At 35.9% G+C, this 17,691-nt stretch overlaps 1 protein-coding gene across 1 annotated transcript in view; it reads left to right on the top strand.

Annotated features, from left to right (window-relative positions):
* The window catches only part of USO1 (USO1 vesicle transport factor), an 89,454-nt gene that overhangs the window by 59,546 nt on the left and 12,217 nt on the right, over positions 1 to 17,691 (top strand). The window contains exons 10-17 of the mRNA XM_065877437.1: positions 4,197 to 4,337; positions 6,184 to 6,272; positions 6,664 to 6,818; positions 7,429 to 7,640; positions 15,056 to 15,166; positions 15,521 to 15,639; positions 15,791 to 15,972; positions 16,239 to 16,360. Of these exons, the coding sequence (XP_065733509.1) occupies positions 4,197 to 4,337; positions 6,184 to 6,272; positions 6,664 to 6,818; positions 7,429 to 7,640; positions 15,056 to 15,166; positions 15,521 to 15,639; positions 15,791 to 15,972; positions 16,239 to 16,360 (1,131 nt within the window). The remainder of the gene's footprint in view (positions 1 to 4,196; positions 4,338 to 6,183; positions 6,273 to 6,663; positions 6,819 to 7,428; positions 7,641 to 15,055; positions 15,167 to 15,520; positions 15,640 to 15,790; positions 15,973 to 16,238; positions 16,361 to 17,691) is intronic.

Below are 17,691 nucleotides of genomic sequence, written 5' to 3'. Positions count from 1 at the left end.
ATAAATAAACAGAAAAACACAGTATTCTGGTTATATAGTAAGTTAGTTCTTTCTTTAAGTATTCTTTGCTTTTAGAAAGTGAATAAACTAGATACTAATCTTGAAGAGCATAAACTTCAAAATAAAGAAACTGAGTTTAACTCACTTTAATATATTCTCCACACAAAGACTGAGTAGTTGATGGAGTCATAGCTTCACAGGCCACAGGTTATCTTCTGCTTTTCAACCTATTAGAGGGTTCTTTCTTGATAGCTTTATTGCTTATATTTAGGGTTGCTTGTATTTCAAGTTCTCTATTATGTACCAAATGAAAATGCATTACAATTGATGATAAACAATCCTTTTTGGATAGATATTTCCATTTAGAATTATTCATCATCACAGTTATAATTATTATGGAATTCTAGGCCACTAAAAATTGAAATTGACCCACTTGAGGATAGTTCATTCACATTTTGCAAATTAAATTTGGGGGAAGCATCTTATTGAAAAATTTTTTAGTTGTAAAACATTTAAATTTTTTCTTGGAATGATAATTTTATGACTAATTCTACCTACAGGAACCCATTCTGTGCCATTTTTTGGATAGATACTGCCAGTGACTCTCAGAAAGCTCATTACCTTATGAGAGACTCCTTTTCATTATTATTATATTTGTTATGGTGATCTGCAATCAGTATCTTTGATGTAACTATTGTAATTGTTTTCGGGCACCACGAATCACACCCATGTAAGATAGAGAACTTAATTGATAAATGTGTGTGTTTGACTGCTCCACTGACTGACTGTTCCCCGTCTCCCTATTCCCTGAGACATAACAATATTGAAATTAGGCCAGTTAATAACTTCACAGTGGCCTCTAAGTGTTCAAGTGAAAGGAAGGGTCCCATGTCTCTCACTTTAAATCAAAAGCTGGAAATGATTAAGCTTAGTGAGGAAGGCATGTTGAAAGCCTTCATAGGCCAAAAGCTAGGCCTCTTGCACCACTTAGCCAAGTTGTGAATGCAGAGGAAGAGTTATTGAAGGAAATTATAAGTGCCACCCCAATGAATACATGAACAATAAGAAAGTGAAACAGCCTTATTGATGATATGGAGAAAGTTTTAGTGGCCTAGATAGATGATCTAACCAATGACAACATTCCCTTAAGCCAGAGCCTATTCTGGAGCCAGGCCCTTACAACTCTTCAATTCTGTGAAGGTTGAGAGAGGTGAGGTAACTGCAGAAGAAAAGTTTGAAGCTAGCAGAGGTTCATGAGGTTTAAGGAAAGAAGCCATCTTCATAACATAAAAGTACAAGGTGAAGCAGCAAGTGCTGATGTAGAAGCTGCAGCAAATTATCCAGGTGATTTAGCTAAGATAATTAATGATGGTGGGTACACTAAACAACAAATTTTCAACGTAGATGAAACAGCTTTCTACTGGAAGAAGATGCCACCTAGGACTTTCATAGCTAGAGAGAAGCCAGAGAGAAATCAATGCCTGGCTTCAAAGCTTCGAAGGACAGGCTGACTGTCTTGTTAAGGGCTAATGCAGCTGGTGTCTTTAATTTAAAGCCAGTGTTCATTTACCATTCCAAAAATCCTATGGCTCTTAAGAATTATAAGCCAAATCTTTTCTGCCTGTGCTCTATTAAATGGAACAACAAAGCCTGGATGACAGCACATCTGTTTACAATATGGTTTACTGAATATTTTCAACCTACGGTTGAGACCTACTGCTCAGAAAAAAAAAAGATTCCTTTCAAAATATTACTGCTCATTGACAATGCACTTGGTCAGCCAAGAGCTCTGATGGAAGTGTACAAGGAGATTAATGTTGTTTTCATGCCAGCTAACACAGTGTCCACTCTGCAGCCCATAGACCAAGGAGTGATTTTGACTTACAAGTCTCATTATTTAAGAAATACATTTTGGTTTCTTTGTTTTTTAATATTTATTTGTTTGTTTGTTTGTTTGGCTGCACCAGGTCTTAGTTGCAGCATGCGGGATGTAGTTCCCTGACCAGGGATTGAACCTGGGCCCCCTGCATTGGGAGCGTGGGATCTTAACCACTGGACCACCAGGGAAGTCCCTAAGAAATACATTTTGTAAGACTGTAGCTGCCATAGATAGTGATTCCTCTGATGGATCTAGGCAATTGAAAACTTTCTGGAAAATGAAGAACATTTGTGACTCCTGGGAAGAGGTCAAAATATCAACATTAACAGGGATTTGGAAGAAGTTGATTCCAACCATCATGGATGACCTTGAGGGATCAAGACCTAAGTGGAAGAAGTAACCGCAGATGTGGTGGAAACAGCAAAAGAACTCGAATTAGAAGTGGAGCCTGGAGATGGGACTGAATTGCTACAATTTATGATAAAACTTGAATGGATGAGGAGTTGCTTCTTATGGATGAGCAGAGAAAGTGGTTTCTTGAAATGGAATCTACTCTTGGTGAAGATGCTGTGAAGATTGTTGAAATGACAACAAAGGATATTACAAAAACTTAATTGATAAAGCAGTGACAGGGCTTGAGAGGATTGACACCAATTTTGAAAGAAGTGTGGGTAAAATGCTATCAAACAGCATTGCATGCTACAGAGAAATCGTGAAAGGAAAAGAAAGCCGATGCACTAAACTTCACTGTTGTCTTATTTTAAGAAATTGCCACAGACACCCCAACCTTCAGCAACCACCACCCTGATCAGTCAGCAGCCATCAACATCAAACTCCACCAACAAAGAGATTGTGACTCGCTGAAGGCTCAGATGCTGGTCAGCATTTTTTAGCAATAAAGTATTTTTTTAATTAAGGTTTCTCCATGTTTTTTTAGACATAATGTTATTGCACACATAAGGGACTACAGTATAGTGTAAACATAACTTTTATTTGCAATTAGAAAACCAGAAAGTTTGTGTGATTTGCTTCATTGTGATATTTGCTTTATTGTGGTGGTCTGGAAGAGAACCTGCAATATCTCCAAGGTATGCCTGTATGTTTTAAAAAGCAGGAATAGAAGGGTAATAAATTTAAAACAAAAATCCACAAATAAAAACCACCGACGTCTAACTAGAAAGGTCCAAAAACAAGAGCCAATGTGTAGTCCTAAAGCCTCTCTCCTGTGACATCAGTTTATTAATGAAACCTCTTGGAGAATGTCTGCTAGGCCAGACGTGGAAACATTAACTATTTCAATTCTTCATAATTTACTGATTTAACTACTGACTGAGTTTTTCCACAAATTCTAGTGATTGCCGGTCACCTTTTTATTCACCAGCAGTAAAAATAGCGCTTTTCATACCCATTTTATTTTTTATATTTTATCTCCCCCCACAAAAACGTCCCCTTTCTTAGTGAAGTCATTATCATATGCACCAGCTATAGCAATAAAATTGTTTTAGTCTCCTCTGTTATATCATTGATTACTTCTGTACATTTAGGGTAACATTTGTATAGCACTTTGTCATTAATAAAGTATTATCATAAATATACCATTTGATCTTGATATATATATATAAGATTTTGTACACACATATACATATAACTTTAGTTTTAAAATGTAAGGTATATACAGATTTATTTTGAAGATGTAACTGTGCTGAACAGTTGTTTAAGATAACATTTTTCATGTCTCTGAAATTTCATGTTCAAGGTTAGACTAATCATAGCATCATAGAACCTTAGGGATTTAATTAGCATTAACAGTCAATGAGGCTAACGCCTTGCCTAATGCACAAATCTTCAGCCATGTCTCCAGTTGTTCATTTTGCCCTCTCTTTAAATATTTCCAGTTTGGGAGGAATTTTATCACACCTCAGGCCGTTCTATTTTCAAACCTGCTTTACGATTAGGTCTTTCATCCTTACTTCCATAAGAAATCTACCATCCTCTTACTTATTCATTATTCATTTTTTGAATACGGACTATGTTACAAATACTGTGCTTGTTGTTTGAGATACAAAAAGTGACTGGGGCAGTTTCTACTCTCTGGGAGTTCACAATGACCTGAAGGAGATAAAATTAAGGAAATAGCATAATGTGGTATGTACTGTAACAGAACTATGGCCATGAGAGCATGAAGCAAAGAGCTCCTAGATCTGGCTGAGCAGTTGAGGGAATCCTTCACATAGGTTTTCTGTTCATATAGATCAAATTTGTCTCAAGACTTTTCAGATCTTTAAAAGACAGATTTTGTGTTCTCTATCTTTCGCAGCTTGTTCGTGTACTGGTTTCTCCAAATAACCCTCCCGGTGCTACCAGTAGCTGCCAAAAAGCTATGTTCCAGTGTGGCTTACTGCAGCAGCTTTGCACTATCCTAATGGCCACTGGAGTTCCTGCTGATATCCTGACTGAGGTAAACCAAATAAAGGCAGAGGCTACTCTGTGGAAGCTGAAATCAGGAAGCCTAGGAAGAATTAGATATCAGCTGAATGAAAAATAGGAATTGTTAACCATTCTTGTATGTTAAATTCCTTATTGACCCTATAAAATATTAGCATAATGATGACAGTATCAATTCCAAAAGGTGTATTCATTCCTCAAGTTTAATAGTATATAAATAATGTTAAAGCTTAGAAGATTTCTCATTAATTTTATTGTATTCAACATGAGTGAACAGTATGATTTATGTTTTTAATTTTGAGAAGGGTATGACTTAGTCAAGTAAGATTTGAGTCTTATTCGTAGAATAATAAATTCTTTTTCCTTGACATGGCATTTTCTGTTTCTTGCCTATTAAGAAAAAGAAGTTAGTTTGAAGAAAAGAAAGGTTTAGTTTATTTAATTTTTTTCTCAAATTAACACATGCATATTAAAAAGCACAGATAATAGTAAAAGTTTTATAGCAAAAACTGTCTTTGGACTCCCTTCTCCCTACCCTAAGCCCCACTTCCCCCCTATATAACCTTCCCGCTTTACTTCCTCCTTGTCACCCCCGTAATTTGTATTTAAATCAATAATCAGGGTTTATAGTTTTATGACTATTCCAATACTGTTTCCTGCTAAGCCAAATAGAGCTCTATATCTTTTTTTAATAACCCTTTTTCTTTCCTGAGTTATAATAGTATTCTTTTTTCATTTTACAGATTTTCTATGTATCTATACATATTAATACTGTTATATGTGTTAATGTGTTAACACATTGTTCCGCATTCCAGACCTTCTTCCGGAAGCCCTCCATCTTCCTACTCAAATATGGGCTGCTTATTCTCTATTTCTGCCACACATCTCTTATTCTGGGACTTTCATTCACCATCCTCCAACGATCCTTTTTCCTCTCTCTTAACTTGGGGATTCCTTGGTTATCTGGATTCTGTGTCTTTTTCTCCCACCCCTTGGTTCATTATCTTATTTTACTTCCTGAGAGAGGGCAAATGGCAAGATAATTTGTTTTTAGCTCTTTCATGTCACTCCTCCACCTGCAGTATGACTCTAATGTTTGGTTAGGTATGGAATTCAGAATTGGAAATCATTAACATTCAACTTTTAGAACATTATTCCAGTGTTGCTGTTCCAGTGTTGCTGAAATCCGAAGCCATTTTGAATCTTCGTCCTTTTTGTGTAACCTGCTTTCTCTCCCTAGAATCTTTCTTTGTTTATGGTTTTCTGAAATTTACTGGTGATGTGCTGTACCACACACCCCACCCCCACCCCCAGTAATTTTGGGGCCCTTTTAAGCCAGAGACATAAGTACTTCAGTTCTGAGGATGTTTTACGTATTCCTTGACCATTTCTTTCCTCTTTTCTGTTTCTGCAACTCTATTAATAGATTGTTGGACTTTCTGGATCCAGTTTGTCTTTTTATTCTGTTTTCTTGGAGGCTTTTTTTCAACTTCATCCTTAAATTGAATTTTTAATTTGTTAACGTTTTAAATTTGTTCTCTGATTTTATTTTTAAGCACCCTTTTCTTGTTTCATAGAAATGGATTCTATCTCTTAGGAGATATTAATTTTAGTTTTTTGAGATTTTAAATGCATGTGGTCACGTGTTATTTTTAGTTAGAGGCCTACGCTTAATGTTTTAAAATGTTATCTCAAGAAAGTGTTACAAGTCTATAATGCTGTCACTGATTTTTTTGGTGTCTAAGTTTTACCATTTAAAAGCAAAAAGCAAAAGAATATAACATTTTCTTCTTTTGGAAACAGGGTTTTTCCCTTGACTGACTTTCTCTAAATTCTCTCCCCATCCCCATTCATTACAGACCATTAATACTGTATCAGAAGTTATTCGAGGCTGTCAAGTAAACCAAGACTACTTTGCTTCTGTAAATGCACCTTCAAACCCACCAAGGTAGGAAAGGGGAAATACTGAGATCCCACAGAGGAAGTGAAAACTTACTTTGGGATTTAAGGATATCTCATATACATACCTTATTCTTTTAAGAAGTTCAGTCATGTGTTTTGAAACAAATTATCTGACAAGATAAATATGTTGGTATTTAAAGAGTTTGTGGTCTTTGGAACTTATGTATTTGGGCTCAGGTATCACTTCCTAGCTATGTGCCTCAAGCAAACAGATCATTTCTCACAGCTGCAGTTATCTTTTCTGTGAAATGGAGATGAAAATAGTTACTCGCTTGTGTTCTGGCTATGGTTTTTCAGTCAATAAAAATGACTAGCTATTGATTTGTGTACCTGGCTTACAATGTTTCTTTTTGTTCTTTTCTTTTTAAATGCAACAGACCAGCCATTGTAGTACTTCTTATGTCCATGGTTAACGAAAGACAGCCATTTGTATTGCGCTGTGCTGTTCTCTACTGTTTCCAGTGTTTCTTATATAAAAATCAGAAAGGACAAGGAGAAATTGTGTCAACGCTTCTGCCTTCCACTATTGATGGTAAATAATTTAATTCTTTTTTTTTTTTAATATTTATTTGGTTGCACCAGGTCTTAGTTGCAGCAGGCGGGCTTCTTAGTTGCAGCATGCAGGTGGGATCTAGTTCCCTGATCAGGGATCGAACCCAGGCCCCCTGCGCTGGGAGCACAGAGTCCTATCCACTGCGCCACCAGGGAAGTCCTGTAAATAATTTAATTCTAATTTCAGTTTTAAAGTAAGTAATTGTCTTTTAAGCTTTTAATGGTAAAATATATCATAAATGTGTAGTAGATATTTAAATGTAGAATATTAGAATGTAATAGAATATTTAAAATATTGCATTTCCTTGAATTTGTTTTAGAAAGTAGTTTTTAATTAAGGTAATAATTTCTGGAGTATTACCATCATCAGTTTGATGCCTAAAATATTCTAATATTTCTTTGTTCTGCAACTTTTCTTCCAAAGTACTTTTTTGTCATCTTTGCATTTGTTTTTGAAAAAACAGACTTTTGAAAGTATTACTTAATACTACTAATTAGCAAATTTTTAAGTAGCATTTCATACTATTTTTGTGTGTTTGGAAAGCAACATAATTAATTTTTACCTTATTATCTGCCTGCCATCTTTGTAGCAACAGGTAACTCAGTCTCAGCTGGTCAGTTGTTATGCGGAGGTTTATTTTCTACTGATTCACTTTCAAACTGGTGTGCTGCTGTGGCCCTTGCCCATGCTTTACAAGAAAATGCTACCCAGAAAGAACAATTGCTCAGGGTTCAACTTGCTACAAGTATTGGCAACCCTCCAGTTTCTTTATTGCAACAGTGCACCAACATCCTTTCACAGGTAAAGTAGCCAGCAAAACTTCTCTAAGGGGGCGGGGGGAGAAAGTTTCACTTTGATGTCAGTGATACAAGCGTTTAAGGATGTCCTTAGTAGATGTAGATGAAAAAGGAGAGAGGCAAGGACTGCTCATTAGCTCACTGTCACCAGAAATGGTTTTGTGGAGAGAAAGCAATAAATATTCTTATAAGAATGGTTTTGCCAAATTGTGAATAAGGTCTGCATCATGATGGGAACACATGTTCTGGACAGAAAGGTGGTTTTTTTTGACTTGTTTTCTTTTTATATCATCCACACAGTTCTTGCATGTCATTTTCTGTTTCTGCTTAATAGCTGAATTCGGGTCATTTATGAGAGGGAATAGAATAGAGTGGTTCATAGCTGTGCACCTCGCTCTTTCTCTTCCCAGAGCAATTGATCTTCCTTTCAAAAAACAAAAATAAAATACCATTCCAATGCTTATATAGTTAAACAGTAAACCCCCTTGATGTTTGTGAGCTCTCAAATCCTCAAAATGCCAAGACATATAATTTACCTAGTAAGATGTAGGTAAACAACTTAAAATGTTTACATTCCTTTAGACTCCTAAGGAAAGCAGCTAAGCTTCATTGAAATGTGGATGCTAGGGCTTTTAGGAATGTCCCTTACTATTATTAGAGGATTTACCCACATGTGCCAGCCTTGTTGTTAAACAATTCAGGTTCATGCGTTAGCAAAACTGTAAAGTCATAGACATTCAGATTCACTCAAGGAGAGTAAAAATGTACATAAGCCTAAAATTGATCCATCCACTGGTATTATCCTAATCCCTTCCCCCTGATATGCGGAGTCCTTCTTAGTTCTTAATTTTGCCACACTGGTTGAATTGTTTTATTGTGAGCTTTTAGAGAACGTCAGTGCTATCCATATGAAGTTATAAATGAAACCTTGAAAATTAACTGTACTGAAATGGGAGTTGAACACTTCCTTTGTTGCTTAGAATAGGTTTACTTTGATTGAGAGCCTATTTTAACTTTATCATTTGTCTCTTAGTGATTTTTTAAAAGTACCCCAAAGCATTCATATCCTTACTTATTTAATACTTGTCATTCTCTTGTTGCTGTGAGTGGAAACAGCTATTCATTTCTTTGTTTTTTCTTAATTTTTTATTGGAGTATAGTTGATTTATAATGTTGTGTTAGTTTCACATGTACAGCAAAGTGAATTAGTTATACATATATCCACTCTTTATTAGATTCTTTTCCCATATAGGCCATTACAGAGTACTGAGTAGAGTTCCCTGTGCTATACAGTAGGTCCTTATTAATTATCTATATTATATATAGTAGTGTGTAACAGCTTTTCTTGAGCCAAACAGAAATTAACTGCCCAACAGTCATCACCACATACTTCACTCTAACATTGCAATTACAATTAATGCATAATGAGAAATCCTCAAGATAGTGGTGTGCTACCAGTCTAAGTAATGACAGTGCTATAAAATTATCCATTCTCCTCTAAAATGTATATACATTGTTATAGAATAAAAGATTAGAACTATCCTGTCCCAGATTATTGGCTTGGGTTTCTAGAGACTGTATTTGAGGGACTTTTCTAGATTTACATTTCTCTAAAGCAGTAATATTTATGAATAATTTTTAATGTATAATTTGCAGGGTGATAAGATCGACCGACGGGTATGTATTACTTGTTTGGGCTTAGGCATTTTCCTCCTACAGCAAGCCTTTTTCTTTGTCTTGGGTTTTGCTGATTGGTTTTTTTAACTGCTTGTTTGAAGTTATATTCTACTCACACTTGTATGTGTCAGCAAGTTAATCTCTATCGTGGCTCTCCAGTTTTTCTCCGTGGGGTATTGTAGTGGTGTTATTAAGGACTATAGGAATGGGAATCTGAAGCTATACTGGTGCTTCCTCTGGGGATGCTTGCACTTTCTGGAATTCCTTGGTTTTGGGTTTTTGGTGTGATTTTTCACCCAAGCTTGCTTCTTTATTTCCAATGAAACCATTTCAAAGGTAGTAAAATTTAGGATTAAGAATTTTGTCTTTAATCAGTATGTGAAAGAATGTGATGACTTTTATATTACTTAGGTTATTGAAAATATACAATAGTAAGTATTATTTTGTAATTTGAAAGAGTTTAAATCTCTTGAATTATTCTGGATGTAACCCATATGCTACACTACCATTGGGGATTAGTTTTTGATGTGTGTTGGGGGAGAGTGTGATTTGTATTTAGTTTTGATTTGTTTTCTGGAGTATTTGGCAAAAATGGCATGTACCTTAATCCCGTACTTGGAATTTGTGTTCATAATTTGTGTTCAATTATGCAGTGTGGACAGTAATAACAGGTCCTATTAGGAATTGTATGAGCATGATTTAACACATGTTAATAGCTCACACACAGACATATTTGGAAGCTTTAGCTGGCAGAATTTTTTTATATTAGGTAAAGTATAAGTATACATGTCATTCATTTAAAAGGGAAATTTTTGGAGGTATAATTTATATACAGTAAAATGCAGAGACCTTAAGTGTTCAATCTGATGATTTTTGATGGTTGAATATACTTCGGTAACCACCACCCAAAACAAGATATAGAGCATAGTATTCAGAAACCCAAAAAGTTCCATCATGTCCCTTTCCTATTAATTCTCTGTCCTCAGAGGCCACCACTAAAACATGAATCTGAGGGCTTCCCTGGTGGCGCAGTGGTTGAGAGTCCACCTGCTGATGCAGGGGACACGGGTTCGTGCCCCGGTCTGGGAGGATCCCACATGCCGTGGAGCGGCTGGGCCCGTGAGCCATGGCCACTGAGCCTGTGCGTCCGGAGCCTGTGCTCCGCAGCGGGAGAGCCTGCAACGGTGAGAGGCCCACGTACCGCATAAAGAAAAAACAAAAGAGTGAATCTGATCATAATACTCTAGAACCTCATTTTAATACTTAAACACTGAAAGTTTAAACTGTTACCTTTACATATTATTTAAATGAACAATGCACAAATACTAAACTTGAAATCCACAGAGTAAGAGTATGAGGGATTTTTATTTAGAAAATATAATTGGGGCAACATAGTAGCTTATGTTAAAGGTGATTCAGGATCGTTTATTTTGTCTGTGGTTCTCTTCCATCCTATAAAATCTTTGGTTTTGTCAGCGGTTCACAAACTCTAAGGGGCTGAGAAGAGATAGGTATTTTTTCTTGACTTAAACCTGTAAACAAACATGCAAACAAATGTGTTTGTGTAACACATAAACAAAATGAATAGTTTTAGCTTTTTTTTTTTTTTTTTTTGGCCGCCCTGCATGGCTTGTGAGATCTTAGTTCCCCAACCAGGGATCAAACCTGCGCCCCCTGCAGTGGAAGCGTGGAGTCCTAACCACTGGACCACCAGGGAATTCCCAAGTGTGGCATTCTTTTAGCTGGTCTAGCTGTTTATATTGTAAGGAATCCATCAGAAAATGAGAGAGCGCTGAAATAGAATGTTTTGATAGCTTTTACTGCTCAATTTCTAATTTTACTTATTTGGCGGGATAGAGCAGCTTGATCAGGATTTTGTTGGATTTATATTATTATCAACATTTTATGATAGTATACTGGACAAATACTGTAACATTTTTGCGCTCTCTAATAGTTTATTTTTCTTTTCATTTTGGAAAATTTCGAAAAATAGAAAGTAGAAAGAGAATAATGTCCCTCATTCTACTACCCAAAGGTAACTACTGGTAAAATTTCAGGCTTTTTTTTTCCCTATACTGTTTATTTACGTAGCAGTGATCATGCATTAGATTCTATTTTGTATTCTGCATTTTTTCTTACAAGTATTTTCCGTGTTAGTAAACACTAAGTCAACATCACCTTATATGGTTGCACAGTATATATTTCACTAAGTAGATATACCCTAAGTTAGTTAATTGCACATTTAATTATCTTTTAATTAAGTTTAATTGCACATTTAATTATCTCCCATTTTTCCCTGTTATAAATCATGGTTTGATGAACATCAGAATAACGTAGTCTGCACAAAAGACCATTATTACAAAGTACTCACTTTGCACGTTTACAGTATGCATGGATTTCTGTTAACGCAGCAAAGCAAGGACTTGCCTGCATTTCACTGATGTTTAAAAAAAAATTATCCCAGCAATTGTATCATTTTTTTCTTTTCCCAGTTCAAACTTCTGCCATCTATTTTAAATTGGGGGCATTAGTTCTGCTTTTAATATGCTAGTAGGTAGAGAGTTGTATGTAGAGTCACAGAGTTAGAAATGATGGTAATAGTTTATAACATTTGTAGAGCACTCACTGTGTACCATGCGCTGCTTCTAAGTTCTTTACATGTATTAACCCATTTATAATCCATGAGATAGGTATTAACTGTTACTCCTGTTTAAGGATGAGGAAGAGAAGTTAAGTAAGTTGCCTGAGGTTTCATGGCTGTTGAGTTTTAGAACCAGGATATGAATCCTGGTATCTTGGCTTCAGAGCCTGTCTTCTTAACCTCTTTGAGATCATTTAATCCAGCCACCTCTGTTTACTAAATGAAGGAGTTGAGGCCCATGTAGTGTATTGAACTTGTCCAAGGTAAGGCAGTGGAAGATTTGGTTCTTCTAATTCCAAACCAAATGTCATTTTCACCGACACCATACTGCCACTCTTAGAATTAAAACTTTAGTCCTTTAAATTTGAAATGGATAAATACATGGTTTAGAAATCAAAATGATACACAAAGTCTTGGCCCCAACCCTGTCCTAGTTCCCTGCCTCCTGTTACTCTTTTCTTCTACATCTGGAAGTGTTTTTTCCGTATGTGCCCTGATCTGCACCTTGGTGTTTTGTTTTGTTTTGTTTCACTTAATAGAACCTTGCACTTCTCCTTGCAAAGTAAAGTAAGATTACAATGTGCTAGGTGCTCTCTTCCCCCACAGCCTCCCAACAGTGTGTTGTCACACTTGTACTTTTGCCAGTCTGCTGATAGGTGGAAAATGTTATCTTAGTGAGTTTTAATTTATATTTTTCTTACTAAAAGGCTGAATAGTTTTCTATATATTTATGCATCATTTGAAGGTGTTTTCATTAAACCCTTTTATCATCTGCCCATTTTTCTATCGGGTTGTTAATCATTTCTTCTTTATAGGAACTCATATTAAGGAACTTAACCCTTGTCTGTGATAAGTTACAAATATATTTTTCCTGATAGGATCTTGGTGTTTTGCTTTGGATTTTTTTTTTTTTGGGGTATCAGACTTTTATTTTATCGCTTCTACATTTTAAGTCATACGTAGGCTTTCGCCACTTCAAGATGTTAAGGAATTTGCCAGTATTTCCATCTCATACTTTCTGGTTTCATTTTTGCATTTAAATCTTTGTTCTCTTTTTCTCTGAATTGTGTGAGATATGGATCCTCTGCTCTTTTGAACTGCTCTCTAGTTTTGCCAACATCTTTGAAGTCTGTCTGTAACCACTGATAGTTATATTCTGTCTTTTTCACATACTAAATTTCCATTTGTAGCTGGATCATTTCTGGACTTTCCGTTCTGCTCCTTGATTTGTCTGTTCATGAGGTAGTATCACCTCATTGCTCTCTTTCATTTTTTTACAGTTTCTCTAGTTATTCTTGCTTGTTTATTTTTCCATTTGAACTTGAAAAGCAGGTTGTTTTGTTCCAGAAGAAAAAAAACAAAACCTGTTGATATTTTTATTTGGATCACATTAATTTTACAAATTAATGTAGAGTCAATATCTTCATGATCTTGAGTCGTTCTCTCTAAGAACATGTGTCTTTCTGTTGATTTGTGTCTGCTTTTGTGCTCTTAGAAGTGTTTTTAAACTTTCCTCATTTAGGTTTTATAGAGTTTTGATTAGGCTCATTCCTGAGTACTTTATCTTCTTTTGTTGCTGTAGTCAACAGGGTGTTCCATTCTATCTTCTGCCTGGTTCTAACTAGTTATGTTTGACTGTGCTCTTAACCTTCAGTTAGACCCCAAATAACCTACTTTTCAAAATTGAATCTAATTCCATTTTTGTTTACTCAGACATCAGCCAGTGATTTGATAGAATGCCCTTGTATATACAATGTTGGTATATTTGGTACCTGCAAATGGTATTCCGGTAATAAACTTTTTATGTATAACCAGGGGAAATCAACAAAACATTCACATTTATAACTTGAGTAATTAGTTGTAAATTCTCTGTGGCACATAGTCAGTTGAGAATAACTATATTTTTAAACTTCAGTGTACTTGGGTAACATGAAAATTTATTGTGGACAGTAATGACATAAAGGTAAGGAAAAAGCAAAAATAATGCCTTATGTAAAAATTAAATTCATACTGATTAACGCTTACTTGGTAAATCATTTGAAGAGGTCTAATTTGAATTTGTTTAATTAAATATTAAGTATACTTGAAAAAAGATTATGGAAAGTTCAAGATACTGACATCACGGTTCGTGAAATTAGAACTGTCTGGCTGAGTGATAGAAATTTTTCAAAACACAGTAATGGTTACTTTAAATCCATTCATTGTCTAGATTTTTGAATAATTGCATTTTGGATATTTTCTGAAATTACTCCCAGAGCGATGCATTACTGTGCTAATTTCCATTATTTTGTTTCACACAAGTTTTGTTTTTCTTAAACAAAAATACGGGTTATGTAATATAATGTGAGCAATGGCAATATTAACGAGCTAAGAGAATATCTCATAAGAGATACAAATGTGTTGTATCAAAATTTAGGAAACTGTAATGTTGATGGACATGCTAGTTTTCAGTATTGTTTAACATACTTGGCGGCAGTATAGTTAGTGGTTTGAGGCACTTAGCTAATTTAAATAAATCTTTTTCTCCTTCATTAAGTTTGTGATTTCTCATTATTTGGCATTTCTCAGGGGGTTTGTAACATGGTTTATTTATTTTCTTGTTAGAGAAATATATTCGTTAATGAAATTTGACTAAATAATTCAGCAGATTATTTCTTTGTATTTTTCTTGATGTTTTTTGAAGCAGGTAGAATTTGTCCTTTTACGAGAAAATTGTTCTTAAAATTCCTATTGAAACATCATAAATTTGCCAGCAAATTTATGTCTTTGTAAAGTGTTTTAGGACTGATAAAATTTTTTAAGCATCCACATCATATATTTCTTCCTTAGCATATCAGATTTTCCGTTAATAGTATTTTAGATAACCTGGTGTATGCTTATGAGCGTGGATCAAGTCTAATTTCTGCTCTCGGTTTATTTTGGGAAGTGCAACCCAGAGAGTATACAAGAATGCATTCTCTTGTTCGATTTTTAAAATCCAGATACCTGACACATCTTTTATAAGATGTTAAATATCTTTTTATGCAGATGGGGAGGGATCTTAGGGCAACTTTAAGTTTGAAAAAAATAAAACAAGATTTCTGCCACCTTGTTTATTGCAGGGAAGCAAAATACAGACAAGAGTTGGGTTACTAATGTTGCTTTGTACCTGGCTTAGCAACTGCCCCATTGCAGTAACACATTTTCTTCACAATTCAGCCAATGTTCCCTTTGTATCCTTTATGTTTTAGTAAGATGCATGTAAGTATTTACCTTTTTTATCTTTTCTATTTCTTCTCAACTAGAGTTAGCTCCATGCCCCAAATATTTGAATCCTCTTTATCTATGTAACAACTTTTTAAACTGTTATGGTGACAATGATGCTTACTTAAGCTGTGTGGGTGTGGGTGTGGGTGTGGGTGGGTGGGTGGGTGTGTGGGTGTACGTGTACCATTGTGTTATGTTTACTCGGACTGCGTATAGAATTTTTTGTAGAAACTCTTACATGAAATACATGTCAAATTCAAATTGTAAAACAAAGTACTCTGCATATTATGAACCATTAGTTTTCTTAACAAAGTTTTCAGCTTACAGGACAAATTGCAGAAAATCTTGGAGAGGAAGAACAGTTGGTCCAAGGCTTATGTGCTCTTCTGTTGGGCATTTCGATTTACTTCAATGATAACTCACTTGAGAGCTATATGAAGTAAGTAAGGGGAAAATGCCAGGGGAAAATGACTTGCTAATGTCATCAAGAGATAATGATAAATTTTTTCTGCCAAAGTATAATGTAGACCAAGCTTTTATGTTTCGTTATGCCTTTTTTTTTAAGCATCTCAATATGCTTATCTCTGTAGAGAGAAACTAAAACAACTGATAGAGAAGAGGATCGGCAAAGAGAATTTCATAGAGAAACTAGGATTTATTAGCAAACATGAGCTGTATTCCAGAGCATCTCAGAAACCCCAGCCAAACTTCCCCAGTCCAGAATACATGATATTTGATCATGAGTTTACAAAGCTGGTAAAAGAACTTGAAGGTAAGACAACAAAGTTTATCTTGATATTCATTAGAAAGTAGTACCTAGGATTGTATTGCATATGTATATCCTGGATACATGCAGATTATATGATAAGCCTAAAAGTATTTTTTTTCCTAGCTCTTGATCTGTGGCCCACTTAAGGACTTTTGGCATTCAGTAAGATTGGAAAGGTGATTTCTTATCTCTCATGCAGTTAGGCCATACGTTTTTACTGACTAAGTCTTAATAATAAAACAGTATTTTAAATAAGTCTTCTTTTACAGGTGTGATAACTAAGGCTATTTATAAGTCCAGTGAAGAAGATAAACAAGAAGAAGAGGTGAAGAAAACACTAGAGCAGCATGACAGTATTGTGACTCACTACAAAAATATGATTCGAGAGCAAGTACGTACTGATAAATTGTATCCAACCTCGGTTATACTAAAAGTATAGATACTTCTCTACTTCAGGGAGGAATTTCTCTCAGCATTTCCAAATGCAACAGGATACACAAAGTAAAACTCATCGTTTTCCTAAATAATTCAAAAGCATCTGAGTATTCAACACACTGAGAGCTTAGTATATGCTAAGCAAGTCTAGTGGTAAAGATAATCGAAGGTATGTGGCAGCATTGAGAGGCACCTAACTTAGCTAGGTAGGAGCAGGTGCTCGGAGAAGACAGAGAAGCTGAGTCCTAAAAGGATGACAATGAGTAAGCTAGGCAAGCAGAGAGAGGGACGGGAGGTGTTACTGGCATGGACACAGAACACTCGTTGGCTGTATGAAGGAGAATTTGAGAGGCAAGGCTACAGAGAGGGAGCCCAAGGAGGAGGTGGTGGTGGTGGGTGGCAGTTGGGAAACTGACGGTTGACGACGATGATAGCGGCTGCTGTTTTGTGTACTGTGTTCTAGGTGCTCACCGAATACAGTTAAACACCATCTCATTTACTTTTCACAATATCCCTTCAAAGTAGCTGACATCTGCAGTTCGGAATAAATGAGGAGTCTGAGACTTAGAGAATTTAAACTTGTCCAAGGTCACTCAGTGCTTGGTGGAACAGAATTCAAATACACGTGTGTTACTGGGACTCCAAAGCTCACGCTGTGTGGTATAGAGGGGACGGTCCTGAGAAATGTGGAAACCAAAGAAGATAAAACTGACAGGACTTGGTAGTGATTGGACCTGGGGACGAGGGAGTAGAAAGGGTCAGATACGATCCTTAGATCTCTGTCTTGCGCACCCGAATAGATGATATTAAATTAGATAGAACAAGAGGGAGCTGATTTACTAGAGTGCGTCATGATGAGTTAAGTTGAAACTACATTTTCAAAATGGTCAGCTGACATTTTCTTTGCAGGATACCGATGAACCCCACACTTGGGTAGTGTTGAGCACCTTACGCCTTCCATTACATTCCTTCAGGATGTTTCTTGGTTTTCTTCTCTCATTTAATTCCTCACTCTGGTACATATACCTTTATTGGAATGGAATCCTAGAAAGTGCTGCAGTGTTATGGTGTTAAAATTCCAGAGTCATGGAAACAATATACGGGGGCGTCTCATGCGGGGCAGGCTGCTGCCCCTTCCCTGCACTGCCCTCCACCCCCTGCTGATTGTGACAGCTTGAGGCAGGTGTGGCTCCTAAGAGCTTTTGTGTAGAGCCCTCTAAATGAGAGCTGCCGATGTATTCTTTTCCCCGCAATCTGTATTGTTGAGAATGAAATTCTCAGAAAGAA

The sequence above is a fragment of the Phocoena phocoena genome, chromosome 5 (genome assembly GCF_963924675.1).
Source record: "Phocoena phocoena chromosome 5, mPhoPho1.1, whole genome shotgun sequence".
Lineage (NCBI taxonomy): Eukaryota > Metazoa > Chordata > Mammalia > Artiodactyla > Phocoenidae > Phocoena > Phocoena phocoena.
Note: the sequence above shows the minus strand (reverse complement) of the source record. Positions and strands in the feature narration are given on the sequence as shown.